This window comes from Vigna angularis, chromosome 3, assembly GCF_016808095.1.
Source record: "Vigna angularis cultivar LongXiaoDou No.4 chromosome 3, ASM1680809v1, whole genome shotgun sequence".
NCBI classification, from domain to species: domain Eukaryota; kingdom Viridiplantae; phylum Streptophyta; class Magnoliopsida; order Fabales; family Fabaceae; genus Vigna; species Vigna angularis.
The window spans coordinates 41971949-41998460 of record NC_068972.1 but is presented as its reverse complement, the minus strand read 5'-3'; the positions used below and the strand labels follow the sequence as shown (position 1 = coordinate 41998460).

The window sequence follows — 26512 nt, the reverse complement described above, 5'->3', positions numbered from 1 at the left end:
TTTCTGTTTTAAGAAATTCAAACTAAAAATGTAGTGCATAAGATGTCTTTTCTCTTTGGCTACAGAACCATAAATATATGTTATCACTAAAGACATCATTATTGAGAAGGTTCTCTGGATTCTAGGTGGAATCAATCAAGTTGCAGAAAGCATAATTTATTGAACAGAACTCATTTGAGTGGGGAACTTTGAAAAACATTTTAATGCTTTCAAGACTAATAAGCAAATGTCATGCCTTATTCAATCTTTTGAGTGGAATTTGTATGAAATAAAATAGAATAGTGACAGAGACATTACCATTTCGCCAAACCAAAATGGCCAAAAACACGCCATAGTAATTAATAAAATAAAAGGAGGGTTCTAAAAAATAGTAAGAAAGTGTACCATAAAGATCTTTGGCCAATTCTTATTTGCTGAATTATTAAAATATAACATTTTCTGAACCTAACTCCAACTTCTGCTCCATACATCATTTCTAAGCATTAACTAACAATCCATGAATTTGAAAGCTATTCAACAACGTCAAATTGGCTTATGTCATGAAAACTATCAGCAAAGTTGAAATTAAAATACACATAGATGCAAAGCTTGTGATACACTAAGATCCCACTAAAGGATTAGTGTTGACACATTGAAGTAAAGCATTTGGTAATAGTTACTTAAAAGTAAGAATACTAAATATATTTCTCAACACATTCCGCCAAATTTTAAATTTTTTAATAAATATCAATCAATAAAAGAAAAGATATGCATATACTTTTTCCACTTCCTTTTGGTGGAGCAATCGTGACTCTTAACGAAGAAGTTTGTCAGAAACATGACTTTGCCCTATTAGGAACTATCTTTTCTTTTCTTGTCATGAATTTTCCATAACTTAGCGACTTTGTAGATGTGAATCTAACAGATGTTTCGCTATGTGGATCATCCTACAAGTTTATAGTGTCTAATCACTGTTTTAAACTATTCAGTTATGAAATTTTGATAAACTATGAACCCTGTACCAAGTGTTGCATCATTTAAAATACTATCTTCCATGAATTAAAAATATAAGCGGTTATTTCTATCAATGGAATCTTCTAACTTACAACAGTGTGCATCAATCTATCTGTAAGCATGTCACTCGCAAGAGATATCTTCCAAGATTCTGTGTACCGTAATCGTCAAGTAAATAGTTAGTGAAAGTTTGTATTTTGTTACGGTGACAGAAGGTTAATATGTGAAAGAAACAACACAAAAAAAAAAAAGTATGGCCCTGTGACCAACATCTAAAATAACTACGATACAACAATCAGTTTGTAACGCAACATTAACCATGTACACAAAATATTGCCAAAAACCATGACATCACCATCTCCAAGGCTAACAGCATTTAAAACATTTGGCACGAAATGATAATTTTCATCATGTCTCGTTTGAAAAACAAATCTTTATCAGATGGTCTGCAGCTACAGACTTGATGTATACTAAACTGCATTTTCCTCAAATCCACATTGCTCAGTTAAGCATCAGCAGGGTAAATCAGAAATTTAAAAACTGTTTGCACATTTAACAGCAGGAAGCAGGATGGCATAACCGATCAGTTCAATTAATCCGTTCTTCCACAATCATGCAAAGACAATATTATGTTTCATCATATAACCAAGAGTTACCGTTCGCTTAGAAGTGCTCATTTTGTGAATCTTGCTCTGTATAGTCTCTCAGCAACATACTCCACTGTCACCATTCTGCCATCAAACAGTCGTCCATGCAAAGAATGTGCTGCTGAACAACATGCTTCGGCTCGTCTATACTCAACAAGAACAGAACCCGGTTCAAATACATGATCATTATCATCTTCCGTATCAGTTACCTTTTGGGGACCAACTAATTCGAAACGAGTAACACGTTCAGAAAAGCCTTCCTGAACTGCAGAAACCGTGCCTTTTGAATCCGTGTTTTCCCCCACAATCTTATTTTCAATATCCACACCTGTATCGTTAGCAACCATTTCATCATCCAATTTGGGTACGTCATCGGATGTATCCTGTTGATCAGGATATTCTTGTATGATACTAGAAGGTATGCTCTTACCGCCGACATTTTCAACTGCTGTATCATTCACAAGGTGTTCTTGACATGATTCATCATCAAAAACTTCAGCATTTTTATCAGTATTAACACCGGTACCATCATCAACTTTATATTCTTCCAATTCTTTCGCATCATCAAATTTAACCCAATTTGTTGCTTCAGATTTGGGGTCAGTAGCCCTGTCTGAAAAACTAGATTTTGTACTAACAGAGTTGGTGTCTTGAAAATCTTTAGATTCCACTTCATTTATGACTTCACATTCTTCTAATTTGATTGCTAAATCCTTTTCACTGCTATGCCTGACTACATTAATTGATTTAATAGTCCCAAATCTGCAAGATAAAAGGGATTTCGAACAATAAGTGTTTATACTTTATAAACTTTTAAAATAAGAATAATTCCAGATCAAAAGCAAATACAGGGTTATGACCTTGCACATTCAAATCGTACATCATCTAAAATTTCTTCAATTGTCATGTCAGATAGAGACGAAATAGACTCCGCTGCGAACTATACATATAACACAAACATAAACCAAAAGTAATCATAACGATGTGTAATGTAACTAGAAATATAACTAAAAGGAGAAGCATGTATTTGACCCAAAGCGAGCGAGGCCCTAACAAATATTTGTACTGAGTCCAGAGCTCCCTTTCATATGAAAAAAGATTGGTGGGAAACGGATCAGCCACGGACCACAAGCTATAGACAGAATTAGGAATCTTTTTTGGTGAATTGCTCTCTCAACTTGGCTTTGAATCAGGATGATTTAGATTTAAATATGAAAAGTAACAGCTTTATTACACACAGAGCCTTCCGTCTCCTACCCAATCTTGTAACACAATAACAGACCCTTAACCCCTCTTCTCTGTTACTTATTTCCTCCCATTCAATTATTATCTCTCAACTGACTAATCATCAATTCTGTAAGAACTTTGGTCAATAGTAACAACTGTTCCCTAGTATAAATCCCTTGCTGCCCGCCCCCTCTCCCTTCCTTCTAACATAGACCTTCTGGATAGATGACCAAACAAAAACATTACATAGTGCAGTTTAAATTTTAATACTACAAGCATTTTAAAAATTAAATTCACACCATTCAAAATAATCCTTTCTGACCAGAATTACTTTATCTTTTACAGCTAACAGATACACTTAAAAAAATAGGAATGGAAAAAACCCAACTGAAATTGAATGAAAACATAATAACCTCATAAAAGTTAAGTAAAGGAATTTGTACCACATTTTTAATCTCTAGTACTGGTGTAGGCTTTCTGAGCAGTGGTTTTGCATGTTCTGGAATCCCATAAGACGGTTCACCAGCATTTTCCTGGAGTATTTTTATTTTATGTAAAAATGTGGTTATACTTCAAACAAACCAAGGAATCGTATCCAAGAATTAGAGTGAGACTATAGGGATCACTAGATGATGAGGTTACCAAAGGTGATGATGCATCAGGCATTGCCTGAACAACTGTAAGTACTTCCCCTCCCAGCTTCATACCATTCATACCAGCACAAGCTTTGATGGAAACAGAGTGATCCGAATACTGAACACAGTTTGATCAAATCAATGTTCAATAGAACATATGCAAAAGGAAAGAGAACTAAAGTATATAACAGTACACATTAGCTTTCAGATTTTGCTTCATCTTAGAAATGAAAAAGATACTGAAAAGAAGAAAAAAGTGACAGCTTTCGCATAATGGGTTTTTATCTGCCAAAAAAGAAGCTGCATTTATAAAATTGTGTGCACCTATAATAAATCAACCCAAAGCCAGCAGTTTAATTAGGTTAGTTTAATTTGTCTGAATTACTATGAAAGATAAAAAATATTGATTTGAGGTTTTCAAAACCGTTTAATAGGCTCAGAAAAGGGATGCCTCAATTATCTTCTTAAAATGACAGTGAAGCTTTAAAAAAGATGTTTCAAAAGGAAGAGAGAAATGACTGTCTCAATGGTTGAAGTCCCTTTTCCATGGTGACATCCCACCCTGCAGGGGAAAAAGTATTTCTTCGTTTCTTCACACTTGGGTTGAGACTGAATTTGTAAATATGTTGATGAAAGTACACAACAGATAGAGGATTTTAGAAAATAAAATATAAATAGATAAAGTTGAGAAAAGAAAATTACAAATGAAAAAACCAAATACCTATCACAATTCGTCATTCTAATTTCTAACAGATAAGTATTTATAAATGGACCCTTGAACCACTTGGGCTTCGCTCAGTAAGTGTAAATTATAATACTTCCATTGTACAGAAGGTAAAAAACTATTAAAAGATCAATACGGAAGAAATGCAGCATTACCTCCAGAAAAGCACATGATGCATTGCTGGCGTTGGTTTCAAAGTGGTAAGCCTTCAAAGATCCAAACGCACTAGCAATCTCCATAAGCTGAAAAGAAATTAAAGAAATAAATAGGCCTTAGTCATCAAACGAAAGATAAAGAAAGGACATTTAGTAAATAGATGGAGTTCCAAAAAACTCAGGTCGCCAAGTTAAATTTTGAAAAAGGATTTTTCGTTTCATTTCTTAATTATTACCATCTCAGAAGAAAGAAGGTTTGAAATTCCACCAATGAAGATCTGCCACAACATAAAGGATACAATCATTATACAAACAATTAATTGAGCTATAAAGTAGAAAAAAGGAAAGCACGCATATAGTTCAATTAGAGTACCAGAGTCGAAAAATTAAAAACTTGGATGGGACACTGTGAGCCATTAAAAGAGTCAAAACCAGAATACACTTAAAGCTATTAAGTCAGGAAACAATAACTGAGCAGACAACATAACAGGCTAAGAAGATCCTTCAAATAAAAAAACCAATCCCCAACAAATAGTACCAAGTTATTTTGTCGACATGACAGTTACAAGTTTGATGAAAGCACTAGTTACACAAGTTAGACCAAAAGAAAACAAGATATAAATAAGCTCATTAACACTAAAATGTAAGAACAAATTAATTTATACTAAAACAGTTAGATTAAGAATTATATAGGGTGCTAAGCAAAAAATAACATCCAGATTGACACTTACACATATGAAAGTAAAAATTATTGATTTACATGCATACCTTGTGAGGTGAATCAATTACAACATCACTTATTGTGACAGTAGCATCCATTGATCTCTCTGGTTCACCAGTCTGCATGAAAATAGCAATTGTCTGAAAACCTGCTACATGGATGATAACCACAATATACCTTAGAATTGTAAGGCTAACACAAAGGCATTAGTTTGTAATAATATCTTGAGTGATAGAGAAAAACGAAATTAAGATCAGTTGACATTAATCATACTTTTAAGATGACTGTAAGCAACATAATTAACGTAACCAAAAATATAAACATAAAAGATCATCCAACTACACAAAATACTGCTCAGACCTTCTCAGATCAGAAATTAGCCAAATAAATTAGTACCTGACACCTAAGCAACCAAAATATTGTACATTTAATTTATATTATTCGTTAGAGAAGTTGTTCCACATACATGTACAATAAATATCCAATGCAACACATAAAATGATTCTTCTTTCAGAGGTTAGAATCATCATAAGAGGAGCCCAGAGATCAAAAGATGCCAAATAACATGATATTTCTTTTGTTTTTCCAGGTGATTGAGGTAAAAAAAAGCTAATAAAATTCAAGATGATTTTTCCTTACAAATACTGCCTTAAAAAGTACCAATTAATCAGCATTTCCACATTTCAGATCATTCATACCACCCATAGTAACTTCAAATAGCATACCAAGAAGAAAAAAACATGTTCCAAACACTTGAATATTTTATTCTTTTAATGCAGTTCAGAAGCAAAGACCACCTTCACAGTATCAAAGGGTCATCTACGAAAGAAATTAAGACAAAACTGAGGCCTCAATCTACCAGAACCAAAACATTATAATTTTTTGTCATGCATTTATGTGGCATGGGGAAATACCCTGCAAAACAGCATACTTGATTTGCCATAAAATCAAATGATCTTGGGATCATAACAAAATTAACAGAATTACTATCAAAGCACCCTCCAGCAATGAAGTTACACAAGTATATTCAACCTCCAAAAGGATGCCATGTAAGGGTGGAATACCAGAGGACTGCTTAAAAGTTAGAACATTCTTCATTCCTTTAAGCTTAAGTAATAGATACATGGCATTGATGTATTAAAATTGACAACAATGAGAAAAGAACCATTTAGATTAATATGTAGACACTCTGAATCAATAAAGGTTCTTCTTTAAGCCATATATGTGCTGTGTCAAGTGATAAAAACTAATGCACATAAAATATTATGTGAAAGGGGAGAAGATACTGAATAAAGAATAGATGATGTTTTTACAAAGCAACATAAACCAAATTTTCGAGCCTTGGGATATTCAGTATGATGATAAATCAGGATCCCACGGAAAAGAACAAAGCAGGCACTGGAACCGCGAGTGACATAAGAAAGTCAGAAATAACTTGCAACCCATAGCACTTACATGCTGAACTCGATAGAACAAACAAAGCATGAGATCATAAATAGCATTGTCAGAGCAGCCTAGAACAATAACCCTGAAACATTGGCCAGCTAAATCCTGGTAACGCATCAAACTTGCCAATACACCTGGAAGTCTTCTTAATTAGGAGTCAGCTTCATCACCATCGAGAATGTGTATTACGAAATACCCCATATAAACATCCTATTTAAAAGATTCCAATACTAGGGTCAGAAGATTTCTCATAAAATGGAACAAGCAGATCACTCCATGTGAATTATAAAGCTCTTGAAGCTACAGAAGCAGTTTCTAGCATTTGGTTATGAACAATATGAATTTATTGTCCAAATGTCCAAGAAACCTATCACTAAAAATGTCATGAAACACAATACTAGATTAATAAAGTACACCCTCCCAGCAGTACCCAGAGGACTGGAATTGTGTCTCAGGCAAAGTTGAGATTTAAGCCTTCAAGGCTGAGGACAAGACAGCCTCTAAAGGTTAGCACCTACTGACACAAGATTCTTCAGTGACAACAAAATTAAACTAGGAGGTTTTTTTCTTATGATTATAATTTTTATCATTTTTTTATATATGGAAAAATTAGGATCTAGTACTCGTTATATTTCACACACAAGAAAATTAATTTGCAACCAATACAATATTGCCCACCTCTAATCAGAATAATATTCGTTGAATTCCTGGCAAGCACTGGATATGTCCTTCAACTCTAAGCACCATTTTATCATCTGCTATAAAAATTAGGAAAATTGGGTGTTCAAAATTTTGTGCCATGGTGCTGTTTATGCAGTCATTCGGAGCATTAGATTGGAGTAGAATTCTCAAATTACTGAGAATTTTTTTTTCTCAAAACTTGCCTTGGAATTGGATTAGGTATCATTGGTATTCAGCACACAGCTATTCCAAGGAAATTGATCTTTCTAGCATAGAGATCGATTGGGTAGATTTACTTGTTTATTTATAAGTTTTTTCTATCACAATTAATTCTCCCCTAAACTATTTATTCTGCTACAGAATAGACGTATTAAAAAAACCTTACCTCCAAAAATAATATAGCTTGAGATGGGATATATGGAACAATGGCTTAGCTAAGAGAAAGAATGTAACAAAATTTACCTTTAGAAAGGCAAGCCAATTTGACATAGTTTGCAGGATAGATAAACTAAAACGCAAAATTCTCATGTTTCAGTTTATCTTAAAAGATCTTCATATCCAAGACACAAGAAAAATCAAACAGCTGAAAGGAAAAACTATTTGGGTCCACATTTTAAGCTAAAGAAAATAGAAATAACTTGATAGCTCAAATTAGTTGCATTTCCATAACATAATCCTGAGAAAACATACATTATAATGATTGACTCGTTACTTTTAGATATATATACAAAACATTCAACATAAATTTAGAGCACATAAACGATAAGATGCAATGAAAGTTTATACATGCCCAGCCCAGGTATCTGTTGCTTTGTGGAGAGAAACTAGAATATAAAAACAGGACTGTCTGACTAGTCTAACAGTGTTTCAATTAGAAAATATTAAAATGTTCAGTAACTATGTGCATATTAAACGAGTGGACAGCCTTAGCAGATGCCCAATAACTTGAACCATCCCTACATTCAGTTATGATAGGAAGGTCATTAGAGGGAATAAAAATTATGTTACCTAGGAAGTAATTGGTAGTTGAAAGTGGAAAAGATCAATTACATATTACACGTAGCACATAATCTTCATCAAGGAGATATATCTAGACCTTTCTAAACAAGAAAAGTTTACATAATCTCAAATCATAAAAGTAAATCCTTCTCTAAGAAAACCAAACCATTAATCTGGGTCCATTAAACTACTTCTGGGAACCAATGATGAAAACTGTCTATCAAATTATAAAACCTGCATAGGTCTCTGTCAGTATGACAACATACAATCCAATGATTCATTGATTAAGACAACCTATAACACAAAATATCTAATAGACCCTTCAGTACTAGGGCATATATGAAACAGTTCCTAAGGGATGGGAAGTAGAGAATCAGCTTATATGGAGAAAGGAGAACAGAGTAGTGAATATTCAATTGTAGCATAACAGGATGCCTATCTAGCAGTGACAGCGACAAATGAGTAGGGAAGAGGGATGAAATAAATGAGAGCAGCCACAGGAAGCACTTAGGCAAGTAATTTTGTAATAGTTTAGGTAGAGATGTAGGCAAACCCTCAAAAAATCAGTATATGCTTCTATATTTTCTTTCTTTGGTGATACCAGGTCAGTTTTCCCTATTATAAGGAGCTACACTCCATTGTTTCTAATAAAACATCAGGTCCTATCAATATCAATTTCTGGAGTGGATTCTTCACAGTTTGAAATAGAAAGGCAGAGCCTTTGCAAGAAATTCATGCTGCAAGTCTGGGTCCTCTGAAGATTAATTGAGTGGAAAATGCAGTTTGGTAACAATTGGAAATTTACAAAATTGATTACCATGAAATTACAGAAAACACAATCATATATTTATATTTTATTCAGAAATGCACATACATCTAGGTTTTAATTTTCCGTCATCATACAGACAAACTACCAGTATACCAGATGTCTATAAAAGCAAGTCCAATTAATGTAACATTAATTTGAAATATGGGAAAGAGATAGTGCTGCCTATATTTCATTTCCCTTCTATTGGCAATAGCTTCTAAATATTAAAAACAACCATATATTATTCAGAAAATTACACAAGTTCATTCATTAAAGGATAAATTGTCCAAATACACCCAAAATTGATCATGTCATAAAATTCAAGAAACCTATAGATATAAACAAAAAGTATGGAAGAATGCACAAGCATAATAAATTGAATCTTTTCAAATTGAAACAGCGCTATCATCACAGCATCAATAAGCAAACCAAAATCAAAGGAAAAAGATACAACTCGATTAAAAGCAGGTATAGGTAAGCAAAGAAAGTGGTGGTAAGACCAATTCCATGGTTTGATCCAATAGTTATCTATAAATGGTTGCATAATTTTTTTGAGTAAACTAAGAACATTTTGGTAGAGTAAACATTAAAATGTAATATCTACAATCTACAATGAAGCATATAATAAAAAAATCAATCCAAGAGAAAAATATCAAACACATCAACAGCTATTATATTAACAGTCTTAGTTCTATTATATAAATGAAAGAATGGATGAATGGATAAGGTTTTCAATCTTACTGCAACTTCAACATAGTCTTTGGGTCGTCTAATTTTCACAATGGAGCCAAATAGTGTATTGCCATCAAAAGAAAGAGCAGATGATGCATCCTCAGCGGTAAGGAATTCTACAAGAGCTTGGCCCCTATCTTTATGCAACTGCACAAAAGAAATACAAGAACAAATTCAGACGCATTTTTTCATAAGAAAAGGGAAAACTAAATTTTCATATTTTACACTACAGACTCACAACGCAGCTGATGCAAGGTTGAGCTTGCTGGATAGGATTTACCCGACCAGAGAGTAAGAGGTTATTGAAGCAATCCATCACAGCTTTCTCAGAGGCAGAAGCAGGTAGATTCTCAAGATAAAGCCTTCTAATAGGCCGGGTAGCTTGTGTCAATTGAACAGAATCAATGTTGGAATTTTTCCCTGTTATTACATCATTTGGAAAAGATATTGGTCGACGCTTCACAAGGGCTAGATCAAGAGAATTGGTTGAGACCACTCCATGCATGTTGGACAACACAGCACCATTTGATAATAGAAAACTTGAAGAAACAACAGTGGGAGAAGGATTATTTGCTCCTACAGGGGGTAGATCCCATCCAGCACGTTTCTTCTCAAGAGAGTGCTTAGATGGGGAAGGAGTCTTAACAGCAGCTTCACTTTTCCTCTTCCTCGGAGAATAGCCACCAAGTCCACTTGTAGAGCCACCATGACGATGATGGTGACTACTTGAACCATTAGTTGATACTTTACTTTTATCAGTATCAGGGTGCTTTTTTCTAGAACTATCTTTCAAAGAATGCATAGATGACTCTTTTCGCTCTCCATCTTGATAAGTACGTTTTTGCTGCCTTGGTGGAAAAGAAGGTGAACTATCCTCACGCTCTCGACTTCTTGAACGTCTCCTCTTTGCTATTAATTCTTCATAATGTGACTTGACCTTAGCCCGCCTCTCCTTCCTCTCATAACTGTGCATCTTATGATGTTTCACAGCATCATGTTTCCTCGATGTACTTCTGTCTTGAGTTTCATCATCTCCATTTTGGTATTTTCTCTTGGTTTCCCTTGCATATTTTTCCCTACCACCTGCATGCTTATCCTTATCTGATTCTCTATAATGCTTCTTTTCAGGCACTTCTTCAGAGTTATTGCCTAACCACCTTTTCAATCTCCAGCTATTATCTCTATCATTATCATGCCTCTTTTCGATAACATACTCATTAGGATTCTCATCCTCTCCAACATGGTTTTTTTTCTTTACTTTCCTTTCAGATTTTGGTCTATTTTCTTCCACATAACTCTCCCTATCTCTTGAATGCTTATTTCCAGCTTTATACTCAGAACTTTCATGAATTTTCTCATTTTTTCTATGACCAAACATCTCTTTCTCAGTCTTTTCTTTGGTCATCTTGCCTTTATTATTTAATCCAGCACTTGATTTAGTTTCCAAATTATGGTTAGCCCTACCTTTCACTTCAATTAAATCATCTTCCTTTACATATGTATTTTGAACCTTCTTTCTAGAACTTACTTTCACATATTCCTCAGAAGCATGTTTCTCCCTGCCAAAGGATGAGCTTTTGTCATGTTTATGGATCCTGGCAGACTCAAAATGATCATCAATTTTCTCTAGAGAACATCCAAGTGCGGGGTCTTTAACATTTTCAAGCAGTTCTTTGTTTCTTCTTCTAAGCATAATCTCTTCAAAACTAAATGGCCTTGTACGGGCTGCACTCCCTTCATCACAATTATCCCCAGAAAGCTTATCACTTTTTCCATGCTTATCCTTTGCACGATTAGATTTGCTCATCTTGTATGATGCAAACCAAATATTACAAAAGACATTAATCACATCCCGTCTAAGAGATTAGTAAGGAGAGCGCCAGTGAAGGAGAGTATTGAAAACTTGGAATTAAAACCATCAAATGATAGATTATACTATTCCTGAAGAAGCCAAAAAAGGAAAGACAATGACATCACAACCACAAACATGAAACTATATGTAATAATTCATTCAGCTGAATGGAAAACAGAAAGTCCAGTTCAAGCATTAATATGTTCACCAATTCTGTCCAATAATGTTATGAAGGAACGATTGACTACAAAATGAATATATTATAAATCAGCCTCCTCTAAAGTGAGCAAGTCACATTTGAGAGCAAAATGGGTAATCGCAGTTGTCGATAAGAAAAATAAGAGTTGACGTTCCGCATACATGCATTACATATAAACCAAACATGTGTAACTGAAACTCCTCACTTTACCCTTACTCATTTTAGAGGAGCCAAGTTAGAATAGTCTATAGGCTTGTTCCTTAAATTGATCCAGTCACTAGAGGATATGTTTGTTTGTCAGTAATGCATGGTGCATAATAAATAACAAACTGAAGCTAACTGTAGCAGAATAAAACCATATAAAAGATATACATAATTCACCAGAGTGCAAACTTTTGTAGGTCCTAGGACACAAAAAGCTTAATTTAGTAAATAGCATAAAAGCTTGTTAGGTTTAAAGTTTAATAGAACTGTTTTTTATCAAATGAATTTTGAACCATGAATGGAATTGGGATGTGTGCCCAAATTAATCTCATAGCCAGTGTTGTCAATAGCATATAACAGAAAACTGCAAAAAACTTAAATCCACTATATCATATGGCAGATAGCGACATGGGCAAATAGCAGAAACCAAATAGCCGGCAAATTTTTAGTGTATAAGTGACAATGAGAAAAATAAAAAATAAGAAAAATAATTCAAATTTGGAAGAAGTTGAGGTTAAAGAAAAGATAAAGGGGAAAGAAGGAGGAAAGGATTAAAGGAGAAAGGGAAAGATTTAAGAAAAGAGCGAACAAAAATCACAGAACAAATAATGTTACCTGTAAAAACAGAGGAATAAAAACAGAGGCGTTTCTGGACTGGAGGAGAATTTGAAGTGTTTAGAGTTTTAGAGGAGATAATAGAAATTTTAGTGAGAGAATGACACTCAAAGGTTGCAAGGCCTGGAAATAAAAAAGGATAATGTGGGGGCTTATTTTAGAAGTAAGAAAACCCAAGACAATCAGTAAAAAGTTAACAAATGAATATAATAAAAGAAGAACGAAACCAATAAACAAAAGCACTAAGACTCTTATGTTTAAAAAAGCCAAGTGTGTCTTCGTATTGAGTGCTACCCAAATAAGCACAAAGAAGATGCAACAACATAGCCCAAAGCTTTTCCCCACACAAGATTTAAATCCTTTTAATGGTGTCACTGAGAATTTTCTTGATCTTGTGTAGCAAGTCTTGCAATACAAATTCTTTTACCTTAAGAGACATCTTTTCACAAATACACAGAAATCATTCCTTTATTTCATCCAAGATACCTAAATAGTGTGATGAGTAGATGGTCGCCAATTTTCACCTACAAAACAATGCTAGCACATTTCTTGTTGAACTTGCATTTCATATACTCTATTTTATTTCTTACCCTTAATTCACGGTACATAAGGAATGGTTGTGATTAGCATTACAATAAACAACCGCAAAAGCCTTATCTTATCCCACTAAAAACATCCGATACATAAAATGTACGACACGATTGGACTCAACAAAATAGCTTGGCATTCTAACAAATAAAACTTACTACATTTCTTTGGAATTGTAACAATTAACAAAATCAAGACAAATGTGTGTGATTGACATAGCACTAGTACTACTTTCTTTTTTCATTTAACCTTTTAAAATCAACTTCTCACATTCTCAGGAACCTCAAGTTCCTGCTCTGGAACACCTTGAAATTACCTATTCATACATACTCATAATAAGGGGAAGTCCTATCACAGCGGTAAACTTACGCCTTCCCAAATCCATAAACAGTCTCTTCGCATATGCAACGCTTACAATTACCCTCCCACCGTAATAGCCTCGCTTTTCTAATACATACTCAGCAATCACTAGAATTTATTTTCTCACTTGGAAATTGAAGTTAAACCCATACAAGCATTTTCGTTTTTCCCTTCAATAACCTAATCTATGACCTTAATATGCTGGATTACGATTGCATTCCTCCTCAATCCCATAAACTAGAATTTGTGCTTCCCTCTAAAACACGCGGTACCTTGCGAATCCCGTAACCTAAATAAAAGGTGCTATTGCGAATCCTGTAACTTGCTAAACTTCACCAGCAACGTATAACGGTATAACCAAAACCTAATATTGAAAATTCGAAAAATGCTATGGCGCAAAGAGAGGGAGAAGAGAGAGAACCTGGATAGAGGAGAGTGAAGGCGCCGCTGTCTACGACGGAATAGCGGCGGCGTGGAGAGTGAAAACGAAATGTAAGAGCAGTGGGTTATCTGAAATCACGAAATAGTATTTCCTCGTCTCATCTTCTCCTCTTATTTCGAAAAGTAAAAAAATAAAATAAAATAAAAAATATTATATTATATTATATTTACATATAAATATAAAGAAAATTTACTTCGTATATAAACTTATTAAGAGAGTAATGTTATTATATACCATAATTTTTGTAAAGTTCATCTTTGATTAAAAGTTTTCATTACATATATTACATTTGCCAAATTTTATATCAATTTAGATTGATATTACATCCTTTATGTGATGTGTATTTTAAAAATATACTAAAATAAAAGTTATTTGATCAATTCACTATTATAATACGACTTTTAATAAAATTTAACATAAATAATTATGATGATGTAAAAATTATGTAAAAAACGAATAAATACGTGTAAATAGAGTAAATATATATGTAGTTCTTATAAACGAGTAAATATTTAATTTGGCTCCTTTTTTTTGTATTTTCTTAAATATTATTCATAATATCATATAACCGCATTCAGCAAAATATACTTTATGACTGTTGTCGAAAAAGTTATAAAAATTTATAAAACAAAGATTATTATCTATTATTTATTATAATATTTACTTTATTATTTATTTTTATTTTATTGAAAAGTGTTTAAAATATTATTTTTTAGTTATTTGATTTTATTAATTTATCTTTTTATTTCTTTTTATGTCAAATGTAATTTATTTTTTTATTTATAACTTACATTTAAAGTATTAATGTTTTTATATTATTTTTATGATTTTTAATCACGTGATCATATAATAAAATTAAATATAAAAATATATATTTTTGTTTTATTTTAAAAATTAATATATAAAAAATTATATTTGATAATATAAATTATTTATAATGTTATTTAATAATTTTACCTTAAAAAAGTATCAATAAAATATTATAATTAATTTTTTATTAAATTATGATATTTTTTAATATATATGTAAAAATTAAATTAAAATCTATTATCTATTAAAATAATAGGGAATTTATTTTCTTTTCCGTGTTTTTTTTGTTGAGAACATTAATGTTTTACATTTGACATTACTAATTTTATGTTTTTATTTATTTTAACGTCACATGTTTATGAATATTTAATTTATTTATAACTTATATCTAAAGTATTAATTTTTTTTTATATTTTTTATGATTTTTAATTATAAAGTCATTTAATAAAATTAAATTTAAAAAAATATATTATAATTTTATTTTAAAAAATAATATATATATATGTATTTATAATACAAATTAAAATATAAATAATTTTATTATTGAGTAATATACATTTATAAGTAAAATATTGTATTTAATACATCATTTTAAAAATTTAAAATATATATTTATTGTAACAAAAAATTCACAATTTTTAATATTATAAATTTTATTTTATATTCTTAAAATTTATTGTTTAATGGTTTTAGCGGCACAATACAAAAACTTATGATTTTAGGAAGACCAAAACATAAAATAAAAAGGTTTAATTTCTCATTTTTTTTGTCTCAATTGGATCATTATTTTTGAAAAATTGTAGTAATTAGGTTATTGTCGTTAATTTCATACTAACATTATTAAAGAGGTGACAGTGTCAACTCGTGGATTTTTTGAATTTTTTAAATATTTTTATCTTTATTTTTTATTTTTTTGAACTTTTTTTAGAAATAAAAAAAATTGTCATATGCCAAGCTGACATTGTGCCACGTGATAATGACATTGTGACGTGGCACTAACAGTGTCATGTGTCATTATCAGGCCACGTGTCATTACATTTGTCTCAATTTGGTCCTTTATTTTTATTTTGTTTCAATTTGGTCCCTGTATTTTTATTTTGTTTCAATTTTGTTTCCTGCATTTAATGATTAAAAGAATAAATTAAATATAATTTTTTGCTCGAGAGGGGTTTGAGAAAGTTGACGCACGAATAATTTTAGAATATTTAACTAAATGAAATAATGGTATGTACGTTTTCCAAATTCTTGTCTTTGAATTTGTTTCTGTTAAGTGAGTTTTTAGCGATAATGTATTTCAAGTCTTAATGTTTAACTCCATAAACTTTTTATGAATTGTTGAGGAAGTAGTGAGCACAAAAATATTTGTTATTGAAATAAAATAAAAATACAAGGACCAAATTGAGACAAAGTAAAAATATTGGGATCAAATTGAGATAAATATAATGATATGCGGCTTGACACTGTAGCACTATTAGTGTCATGTCACACTGTCATTGCCACGTGGCACAATATCAGTTTGACACGTGACGAATTTTTTATTTTAAAAGAAAATAAAAATAAAAATAAAAATAAATCAAAATATATTTACAAAATTCAAAAAATAGGGACCCAATTTTGAGACAAAAAAAGTGAGGGACCTAATTAAGAAAAGTCACCGAAAATAACGACTATCTGAATTATTAAAACTTTATATATTCTAAATTAATTTTATCTTTATTTGATTTTAAGTTTTATAACAATATTTAAGTAAATACAAATATCATTGCAAGCTGATTATTTCAAGTTAAATTAAGCTTTAACCTACAACTTTCATGTTATATTAAGAAATATAACATCAACTAGAGATTAAACAAATTGACATGAAAGATATATTAGAGATCCCATGTAAACTAGTACCAGTGCTAAAAATGGCTTTGATGTCGGTGTTTTTTTGCCTTTAACATCCAAAAAAACATCGACATCATAGCGGGAGGTGTTAGTTGACGTCGAAAAATGACAATTTTCAACATCAACCCACGTATTTATTTGCCATTTTCTGATGTCAATCAACCCTTTTGTATTTTTTTTTTAATTTAATCATTCATGAGATTCCTTTTCGGGGTGAGAATCATAAATAGATTACTCTTTTTTTTCGTCTCAATTGGGTCCTTATTTTTCAATTAGACCACTGCCGTTAAATTGGACTAACAGAGTTAGACAAACGTTAACGTGACACATGCCGTTAGCCCAATTTAACGACAAGGGTCTAATTGGATCAATTTTAATAAAACAAAGACTCAATAGAGACGAAAAAAACAAATGGATTTATTTGAGATTCTCACTCTAAAGAGAGACCTCACGAATGATTAAACATATTTTTAATAAATAGTGATCCATTTTTACAACTTTACGATACCTAAAAAACAGAAAACCAACAAATTTAGTCATGTTTTGACATTTTATATATGCAGAATTGAAGTATGAAGTATGAACTATAAACAAAATCTATCAAAGTGAATGGTGTTATAGTGAATAGTAGTGTATATTGACTATTAACTTGTGTTTTTTGGTTTTGATAGCTATAAGTATTAATTTTTTTTAAAAAAAAAAATTTACCACTCGTTAAAACCTTGATTTAAGGGGAAAATCTCAGGAACCCTTACTTTGTGAAGTATAGAAATTATTTGGAAAGTCAATTGTGACAAATTTTTAAACGACCATAACATTTGTTCTAGGATTTGGCAGTATTATATATCGATTTCGGCTAGAAAAAATTTCCAATCACGTGGCATCTAGCGTAGCTGGCTATTCCTCTAAATTTTCAAAAAAAAATGTTGTTTTCTAATTTTCATCATTTTTTTTTTGTTTTTTTCATACTTTAATATTTCACATACATAGACTTTGAATTTTGATCTAAATTTTTTTGTAGGAGTTTCGCATGATATTTTAGCGCTTTGAGCAAATTTTTAGATTATTTGGAGTTGCTTTGAATATTCTATCAGTTTTATCCTAAATTTTGATATATACAGTGCATGAACAATAAACAAGTTTAACAATACCTATATCAACAATAACAACAGGTTCAACCAATTTATAGCCCATAAAAAACGAAAACAAAAATTAAACTAACCTTTTTTAAGGTGAGTTCGCCAAAATAAAGGGTTGCCGCTAGTGAGGAGAAATGACAGTGCGTTTATGCTCGAAAGAGTACCTTTGCACGAAACCAATAGAACAAAACGAAAGAAAAGCATACCTAAAGTAATTAATCAACGTGTATTTGTATGAAATGAAAGAAAGATTACATGTGTTGGTCGCCGAAAACTTCGTTCGAACCGTCAAAGCTTTTTTTAGTAGTATATATATAAACAAATTTAATATATTGATTTATCCATTTTCATAACCACTTAAAGCAAAAACATAAAATTAAACACTTTTATGAGTTAAATTAGTTAACAAAATTTTTGATCGAATTGAGAATATGTGGTAAAGGTAATCCATAAAGTCTGATGTGAAAAATGACGTGATGGTGGCGTCAAGATCCCGTTGATGGTGGCTTTGTAACCTAATATATGATAATGAAACTCCCACATAACATGTCACTACAAATGAATGAACGAGGAAGAAGCCGACCATAGAAGTTGTTTGTAGTTGGATATACAGAACAATAACTGTTTATATTCTTTCAAAGCTCTCCATTCCACTCTTCTCCAATTATATGCATAGTTGACCTTTTTCCTAAATTAATTCATAGTCAAATTCAATAATTGCAACTTCAACAAGAGTTTTACTTACTATCTTTTAATCACACTTTTGCAACTAATCTCAGACTTTTTTAACAGAGGTTTGGTTTGATAGATAGGGTTGTGTGTATAAAACATCGTTCTTATATATGTTCTTCTTAATATATATTTTCTTAAGTTGGGTATCTTGTTCGAAAATTGTAAGAATATCAATCTCTCAAAAGCCTCACGCTCATTCAAAAGATTAACACCTTTTAGTGTATATAACTTTTTTGTAAATAATGTTTAAATAATAAGATTATTACCTCTCTCAATAATTTCATTATTGATGTCATAATTTTGAATGCTCTCACTGTGAACCCTTTAGTGGGACTTAGTGTATCCCATGCTTTACATCAATTTGTCAACAAAATTATAATATATTAATAGTTTTCATGACTTAAGCCAATTTCACATCAAATTATTGGACAAACTTTCCAATTCATGAGGTGTTATATATATATATATATATGGAATTGGAGTTAGGTTGGTGTAAGACCCATGAAAAATATTTATAGTAAATTTTAGTATTTTATTAGTAATAATAATTTTAATGGATAGAAAAATATAAATTTTGGATATAAAATTATAGTAATTTTATAAGGAGAGGTTAAAATTTTTGATAACTTATTTAGTATTTTTTTTTTTAAGAAAATCGAATAGTAAAAAGTGAATAGTGAATAGTAAATAGTAAATAGTAAATAGTAAAAAGTAAATAGTAAAAATAAATTTTCAGCATTTGGATTCCTTAGCATGGAAGAAAGTAGTAGGTAGAAATTAGGATCAGATTTGGTGAGAAAGTGATTGAAATATTATTTTTAAATAATATTAAAATAATAAATAATATTAAAATATTAAGGAATTGTAAATTTTTTTTTACTATAAATAGCCATGGGAGGGAAGGGTATTTGGCACCAAGAGAAGAGGAATCAAGTGAGAGCTTGAGAAATAGAGAAGAAAGAGTTAGGGAGAAATTTTTAGTTGCAAGAAGAGTAGAGGTTCTGAAGGGTTTCGGGGGAAACAAATTCGGAGCAGGAGATTAAGTCTGGAATAGAGGTAGGGGAGCTAATCTTTCTAAGCTTTTATATTATGATTTAGTACTGTTTTATTACTATTCATGTCTTGAAATTATGTATGAATATTGTTAATGCTTACTGTATGTTTATCTATATTGATATTCGGTGTAAATATTATATGCTGTTGTTTTGAATCTGTTAATAAGAAATTTGTTAAAAACTAGTTGAGGAACACTTTGGCTAAGGAAAGACTTGGTACTTAAGTTGTCCATTGTGACGCACCTCTCTTTCCTGGAAGTCTCCTCGACAAGTTTTTAACTTAAATCTTGTGTACAGATTATGTACTGTTAAATTATCATGTAATATATCTTGTTGGAATATATTCAGTTTGTATGATTTCTGAAATGATTGAAGTTTATTTGATTTGAATTTATGCATCTGAACATGTATGAGTATTACAGGGAGATGTCGTAAGGGTATAATATGAGTTGAGGAATGTGAGTATGGTATGAGTCTCGCGGAGAGATTCTGTAATGTCATGGTATGTGTATGAGGATTGTGGTGAGATTTCGTAATGAGTTAAGGAATGTGAGCATGGTATGAGTTTCGTGGAGAGATTCAGTTATGGTATTTATGTATATGTTGATGTTGAGGGTCCCGTAGTTGGAGGTTATCCTGATACTCTAATAATGATTCAGTCTCAAGTAGAGAATGATGAATTATGTGGTGAGAGGGGCAGGAGGTCCTGGTCTATGTGCCGGTTTAGGACATAGTGAGGGGACTAACCTTGTGAATAGTATGGAGGGCAGAATGTCCTGGTCTATGTGCCGGTTTTGGACATAGTGAGGGGACTAAGAATGACATCACAAGTGCGGAACCTCCCGTGATCGCTCATCAACATATCGTTGGGATAAGTGCCTATTGAATATCGTGGGGATAAGTGCCTATTGGGTATTGTGGAATGAGTGTTTATTTGGGTATTGTGGGATGAGTGTTTATTGGGTATTGTGGAATGAGTGTTTATTGGGTATTGTGGGATGAGTGTTTATTGGATATTATGGAATGAATGTCTATTGAGTATTATGGTATTTATTGGGTATTGTGGGACGAGTGTCTAATAGGAATTGGGGTACGATGGTATGAGGGTGTCTGACATAATTATTATATGATGTTTGTATCGAAGTAATTATGCATGTCTTATAAATGATTTGTTGCATGTTAGCTCACCCTACTTGTTTGTGTTTTGTGTTTGGGTATGTGCGATGATCGTATAATTCGTTATACGGGAGCAGATGAAGGAATGTCGCCTCACATAGTACCAAGGAAAGGGAGGAGTAGAAGAACTATAATTAGAATCTTTTTACATGTATAGACTTATATCAACTAGGAAATTTTAAAGGGTGAGATTACGGAATGTTACCGTAAATGTAATGTTAATTATCAAGTGTGAAAATTTGGGATGTTACATTAATGTGAAAAGTTGGGATGTTACATTAATGTGAGAATTTGGGATGTTACATTAATGGTATCAGAGCAGTTCGTCCTTAGGATGACCTTTGTGTCGTGGGTCTGTCGTGTCTTCTCTATGAAGAATTGAGTCTAAATGGTATACTTACCATTTTCTCCAAGTCTAGATAGTAGATTATTGTGTCTAACTACTCATGACTTTTACGAGAGATGATTTTCCTTTCTTAATTCTCAAGGTTTATGAAAGATATTAGAATTAGTTAAAGCCTTCATAGGAAGATATAATACTAGAATTTGAGTTTCAAAGGATAAGTGAAGATGTTGGTGTTTAGAAGTTATGTTTTAAGATGTTTGCAGGACAAAATCAGGAGATTAGATATCTTACGTTTCACAAAAAGGAGTTAAGTTCAAAGGCTAGATTAAGAGAAGCTTTGGATAAGCATGAATGTAGCAAGGTTTGAGAAATCAGTTTGGTTTAGTATATCAGTAATGTTAGAAGTCAGAAGTGAGGGAAGTGTTGGTGAGAAACAGAGTGGCATTGTGTGAGATTGGTAACATGGATCGATGTATCAGTGATGGTTGGAATCTGAAGAAAGAAAATGGTGGAAGATTTGAAGATAAAGTTTAAAATAAAAAGGGATAGGAATACCAAAGTAGATTAAGGATAAATCAAATATTAGACGAAGAAGAGAAGTGGTATAAGGCATAAAGAGGATTGAGAGAAAGTTTAATAGAAGGAGAAATTTGTAAGTTAAGAGAACACGAGGTCTTTAGAGAAGAATGAAGTATTGAATGGATTCTAAGCTAAATGGATGATCAAAAAGAGATGGTTAGATTTTTCCAGTAAATGTATTAGAGATAAAATTTGAGAGTATGTGATTTTGGTATGATGAGTAGTAGAGAAAATCCAGGTACGAAAATTTTGGCTTTCAGCTTATGCAAAGTTTTGGTATTTTTATGAGAGGATTAAAGAGTCCTGATTTATGGTTGAAAATCTTATTGATTTTGGAATATTAAAGTTAGTAGAGGTAGTGTAAGTTGAATTAATATTATGAACATGGCAAGATAAGGAAGAAGAAGAGTTTGGAAATAGATAAAAAGGAGAGTTGCAATACTAATGTGATTAGGGAATTTGGAATAATTAAGAAGTTGTAGGTTGTGATTGGAGCAATTTTCATCAGGTATAGTTATATGGTAGTACTCAAACCTCAATGGTGATGTAAAGGATGGGTAAAGATTTATATGTCGCACATTGATCTCTGACCAATGATGTGTGTGAGTGAACTTATTTATATTTACTTTTAGTTCGCATAAGATAAAAATTTGAGATTTGGTTAACACTAAATATCCTGGGGATATGGTTTTGATCTAGGGAAGCACGTTATAATTGAGGTTGGTTGTGGTTGATTGCCTTGATAATCTCTCTAGATCATTTAACTTATGTGGCATAAGTGGTTTATTTAAACGAGTAGGTGCAGTACTGATAAAGAATATAGTTAAATTCGGCCTTATTGAGATTAAAATAAGTTGTTTCAGAATTTATAACATTGTTGATTGAGTGATCTGCTGAGTCTTATTAGAGATACACAATTGTTAGGTACTGGGTTAGAGACAACGTTAAGTTTGTGGATTTATGTTAGGTTAGGATGTGGGAAGGTATTTTGAGGACAAGGTTTATATTCCTAAGATTTAGAGTTTATAAGTTAATTCTTGGAGAATGTTTTAACTTAGGCTAGTAATGTTTGCTAGGAAAACAATTAGATGAAGGTTGAGGTAATTTGGAGTATAATCTTGAAAGAAGCTTGATTATTCTAGTTTTGTCAAGTATTTCAGAAGTGTTTATCAGGTGAAAAAAAATAGTGGTTCAACATTTAGTGTGGGTTAAATAAAGGATGATGATCAGTATTTTAGGGATATCTGACCAATGCAAGTGAAGGATAGATATTGTAGTCTAGAGTATGATCGAAAGGATGGTTTGGTCATGTTCCAATATGTTTTTAGAAGTTTATGGTCTTCAAGAATTGTGAGTTGATTGTTGAACATTAAGTGTGGTTAAGGGTGAAGGCAGTATTACCGAGAGTCAGATAAGTTCATCAAGGACGAGTGAAGGAAATGATGCATGATCTTAAGTGTGGAAGGGTTTCTATGGATGTTATAAATCATACTAAATATAGGTATTATTTTTGGACAAGTTCTTGTTAAATGGGTATAGAAAAGAAAAACATAAAGGATGAATTGTTTAGTAATAGTGTTTTGGACTCCGTGTAATCATCAGAGTAATTATAAATTTTACGGAGAATAGAAGTAGAGGGTAAGGTGGAACAATCTAGTATAATTTTGGTAAACATAAGTGGCTTTTAGAGGTGTACGATTTCTAGGAGTAGAAATTGTGTTGAGAAAATATAATGGAAGGTTGTTACGGAAAAAGAATAATTCCTAGAGTTTTACAGGGTCATGAAAGTCTTAAATAGGGATCTATAAGGAGAATCACTTTCTGGTTATAGTAGGAATAAAAAGTTTTCTGGAATTTTGTGATTAATAGTTTATGAGTAATGAGTTCTTTTAAAACATTAATGGATTATTTTGAGACTAGTGAGGTATGTGTAATGGTGGTTTTGACGAGGCTAGAAGTGACAAGTGAGAGTGTTTTGAAGGTTTATGATTTTAATTTTTTCGTGAGTACATTTCAATTTGAGATGCTAGAAATTTTATGCACAAAATAAGTAGAGTAAATGAGTTTACAAGGAAACTAGAAGATAAGGTGAAATAATCATAACTTTTTTTTTTTATGTCAAATTTTCGAATTTTCGAGGACGAAAATTTTTGTTGTTGGGGAGAATGTAAGACCCATGAAAAATATTTATAGTAAATTTTAGTATTTTATTAGTAATAATAATTTTAATGGATAGAAAAATATAAATTTTGGATATAAAATTATAGTAATTTTATAAGGAGAGGTTAAAATTTTTGATAACTTATTTAGTATTTTTTTTTTAAGAAAATCGAATAGTAAAAAGTGAATAGTGAATAGTAAATAGTAAATAGTAAATAGTAAAAAGTAAATAGTAAAAATAAATTTTCAGCATTTGGATTCCTTAGCATGGAAGAAAGTAGTAGGTAGAAATTAGGATCAGATTTGGTGAGAAAGTGATTGAAATATTATTTTTAAATAATATTAAAATAATAAATAATATTAAAATATTAAGGAATAGTAAATTTTTTTTTACTATAAATAGCCATGGGAGGGAAGGGTATTTGGCACCAAGAGAAGAGGAATCAAGTGAGAGCTTGAGAAATAGAGAAGAAAGAGTTAGGGAGAAATTTTTAGTTGCAAGAAGAGTAGAGGTTCTGAAGGGTTTCGGGGGAAACAAATTCGGAGCAGGAGATTAAGTCTGGAATAGAGGTAGGGGAGCTAATCTTTCTAAGCTTTTATATTATGATTTAGTACTGTTTTATTACTATTCATGTCTTGAAATTATGTATGAATATTGTTAATGCTTACTGTATGTTTATCTATATTGATATTCGGTGTAAATATTATATGCTGTTGTTTTGAATCTGTTAATAAGAAATTTGTTAAAAACTAGTTGAGGAACACTTTGGCTAAGGAAAGACTTGGTACTTAAGTTGTCCATTGTGACGCACCTCTCTTTCCTGGAAGTCTCCTCGACAAGTTTTTAACTTAAATCTTGTGTACAGATTATGTACTGTTAAATTATCATGTAATATATCTTGTTGGAATATATTCAGTTTGTATGATTTCTGAAATGATTGAAGTTTATTTGATTTGAATTTATGCATCTGAACATGTATGAGTATTACAGGGAGATGTCGTAAGGGTATAATATGAGTTGAGGAATGTGAGTATGGTATGAGTCTCGCGGAGAGATTCTGTAATGTCATGGTATGTGTATGAGGATTGTGGTGAGATTTCGTAATGAGTTAAGGAATGTGAGCATGGTATGAGTTTCGTGGAGAGATTCAGTTATGGTATTTATGTATATGTTGATGTTGAGGGTCCCGTAGTTGGAGGTTATCCTGATACTCTAATAATGATTCAGTCTCAAGTAGAGAATGATGAATTATGTGGTGAGAGGGGCAGGAGGTCCTGGTCTATGTGCCGGTTTAGGACATAGTGAGGGGACTAACCTTGTGAATAGTATGGAGGGCAGAATGTCCTGGTCTATGTGCCGGTTTTGGACATAGTGAGAGGACTAAGAATGACATCACAAGTGCGGAACCTCCCGTGATCGCTCATCAACATATCGTTGGGATAAGTGCCTATTGAATATCGTGGGGATAAGTGCCTATTGGGTATTGTGGAATGAGTGTTTATTTGGGTATTGTGGGATGAGTGTTTATTGGGTATTGTGGAATGAGTGTTTATTGGGTATTGTGGGATGAGTGTTTATTGGATATTATGGAATGAATGTCTATTGAGTATTATGGTATTTATTGGGTATTGTGGGACGAGTGTCTAATAGGAATTGGGGTACGATGGTATGAGGGTGTCTGACATAATTATTATATGATGTTTGTATCGAAGTAATTATGCATGTCTTATAAATGATTTGTTGCATGTTAGCTCACCCTACTTGTTTGTGTTTTGTGTTTGGGTATGTGCGATGATCGTATAATTCGTTATACGGGAGCAGATGAAGGAATGTCGCCTCACATAGTACCAAGGAAAGGGAGGAGTAGAAGAACTATAATTAGAATCTTTTTACATGTATAGACTTATATCAACTAGGAAATTTTAAAGGGTGAGATTACGGAATGTTACCGTAAATGTAATGTTAATTATCAAGTGTGAAAATTTGGGATGTTACATTAATGTGAAAAGTTGGGATGTTACATTAATGTGAGAATTTGGGATGTTACATTAATGGTATCAGAGCAGTTCGTCCTTAGGATGACCTTTGTGTCGTGGGTCTGTCGTGTCTTCTCTATGAAGAATTGAGTCTAAATGGTATACTTACCATTTTCTCCAAGTCTAGATAGTAGATTATTGTGTCTAACTACTCATGACTTTTACGAGAGATGATTTTCCTTTCTTAATTCTCAAGGTTTATGAAAGATATTAGAATTAGTTAAAGCCTTCATAGGAAGATATAATACTAGAATTTGAGTTTCAAAGGATAAGTGAAGATGTTGGTGTTTAGAAGTTATGTTTTAAGATGTTTGCAGGACAAAATCAGGAGATTAGATATCTTACGTTTCACAAAAAGGAGTTAAGTTCAAAGGCTAGATTAAGAGAAGCTTTGGATAAGCATGAATGTAGCAAGGTTTGAGAAATCAGTTTGGTTTAGTATATCAGTAATGTTAGAAGTCAGAAGTGAGGGAAGTGTTGGTGAGAAACAGAGTGGCATTGTGTGAGATTGGTAACATGGATCGATGTATCAGTGATGGTTGGAATCTGAAGAAAGAAAATGG

The 26512-nt window shown here is 32.0% G+C and overlaps 1 protein-coding gene across 1 annotated transcript; it reads right to left on the bottom strand.

The window, feature by feature from the left end:
• Positions 1 to 1159: 1159 nt before the first annotated feature.
• On the bottom strand, positions 1160 to 14111 carry LOC108325970 (splicing factor U2af large subunit B). The gene is made up of 10 exons (XM_017559147.2): positions 14008 to 14111; positions 10007 to 11709; positions 9778 to 9915; positions 5150 to 5221; positions 4618 to 4659; positions 4382 to 4468; positions 3510 to 3620; positions 3311 to 3400; positions 2501 to 2580; positions 1160 to 2402 (listed from the first exon to the last, which is right to left on the bottom strand). The coding sequence occupies exons 2-10, from the start codon at positions 11573 to 11575 to the stop codon at positions 1667 to 1669; spliced, it is 2925 nt and encodes a 974-aa protein (XP_017414636.1). The 5' UTR covers positions 11576 to 11709; positions 14008 to 14111; the 3' UTR covers positions 1160 to 1666.
• Between the last annotated feature and the right edge of the window lie 12401 nt (positions 14112 to 26512).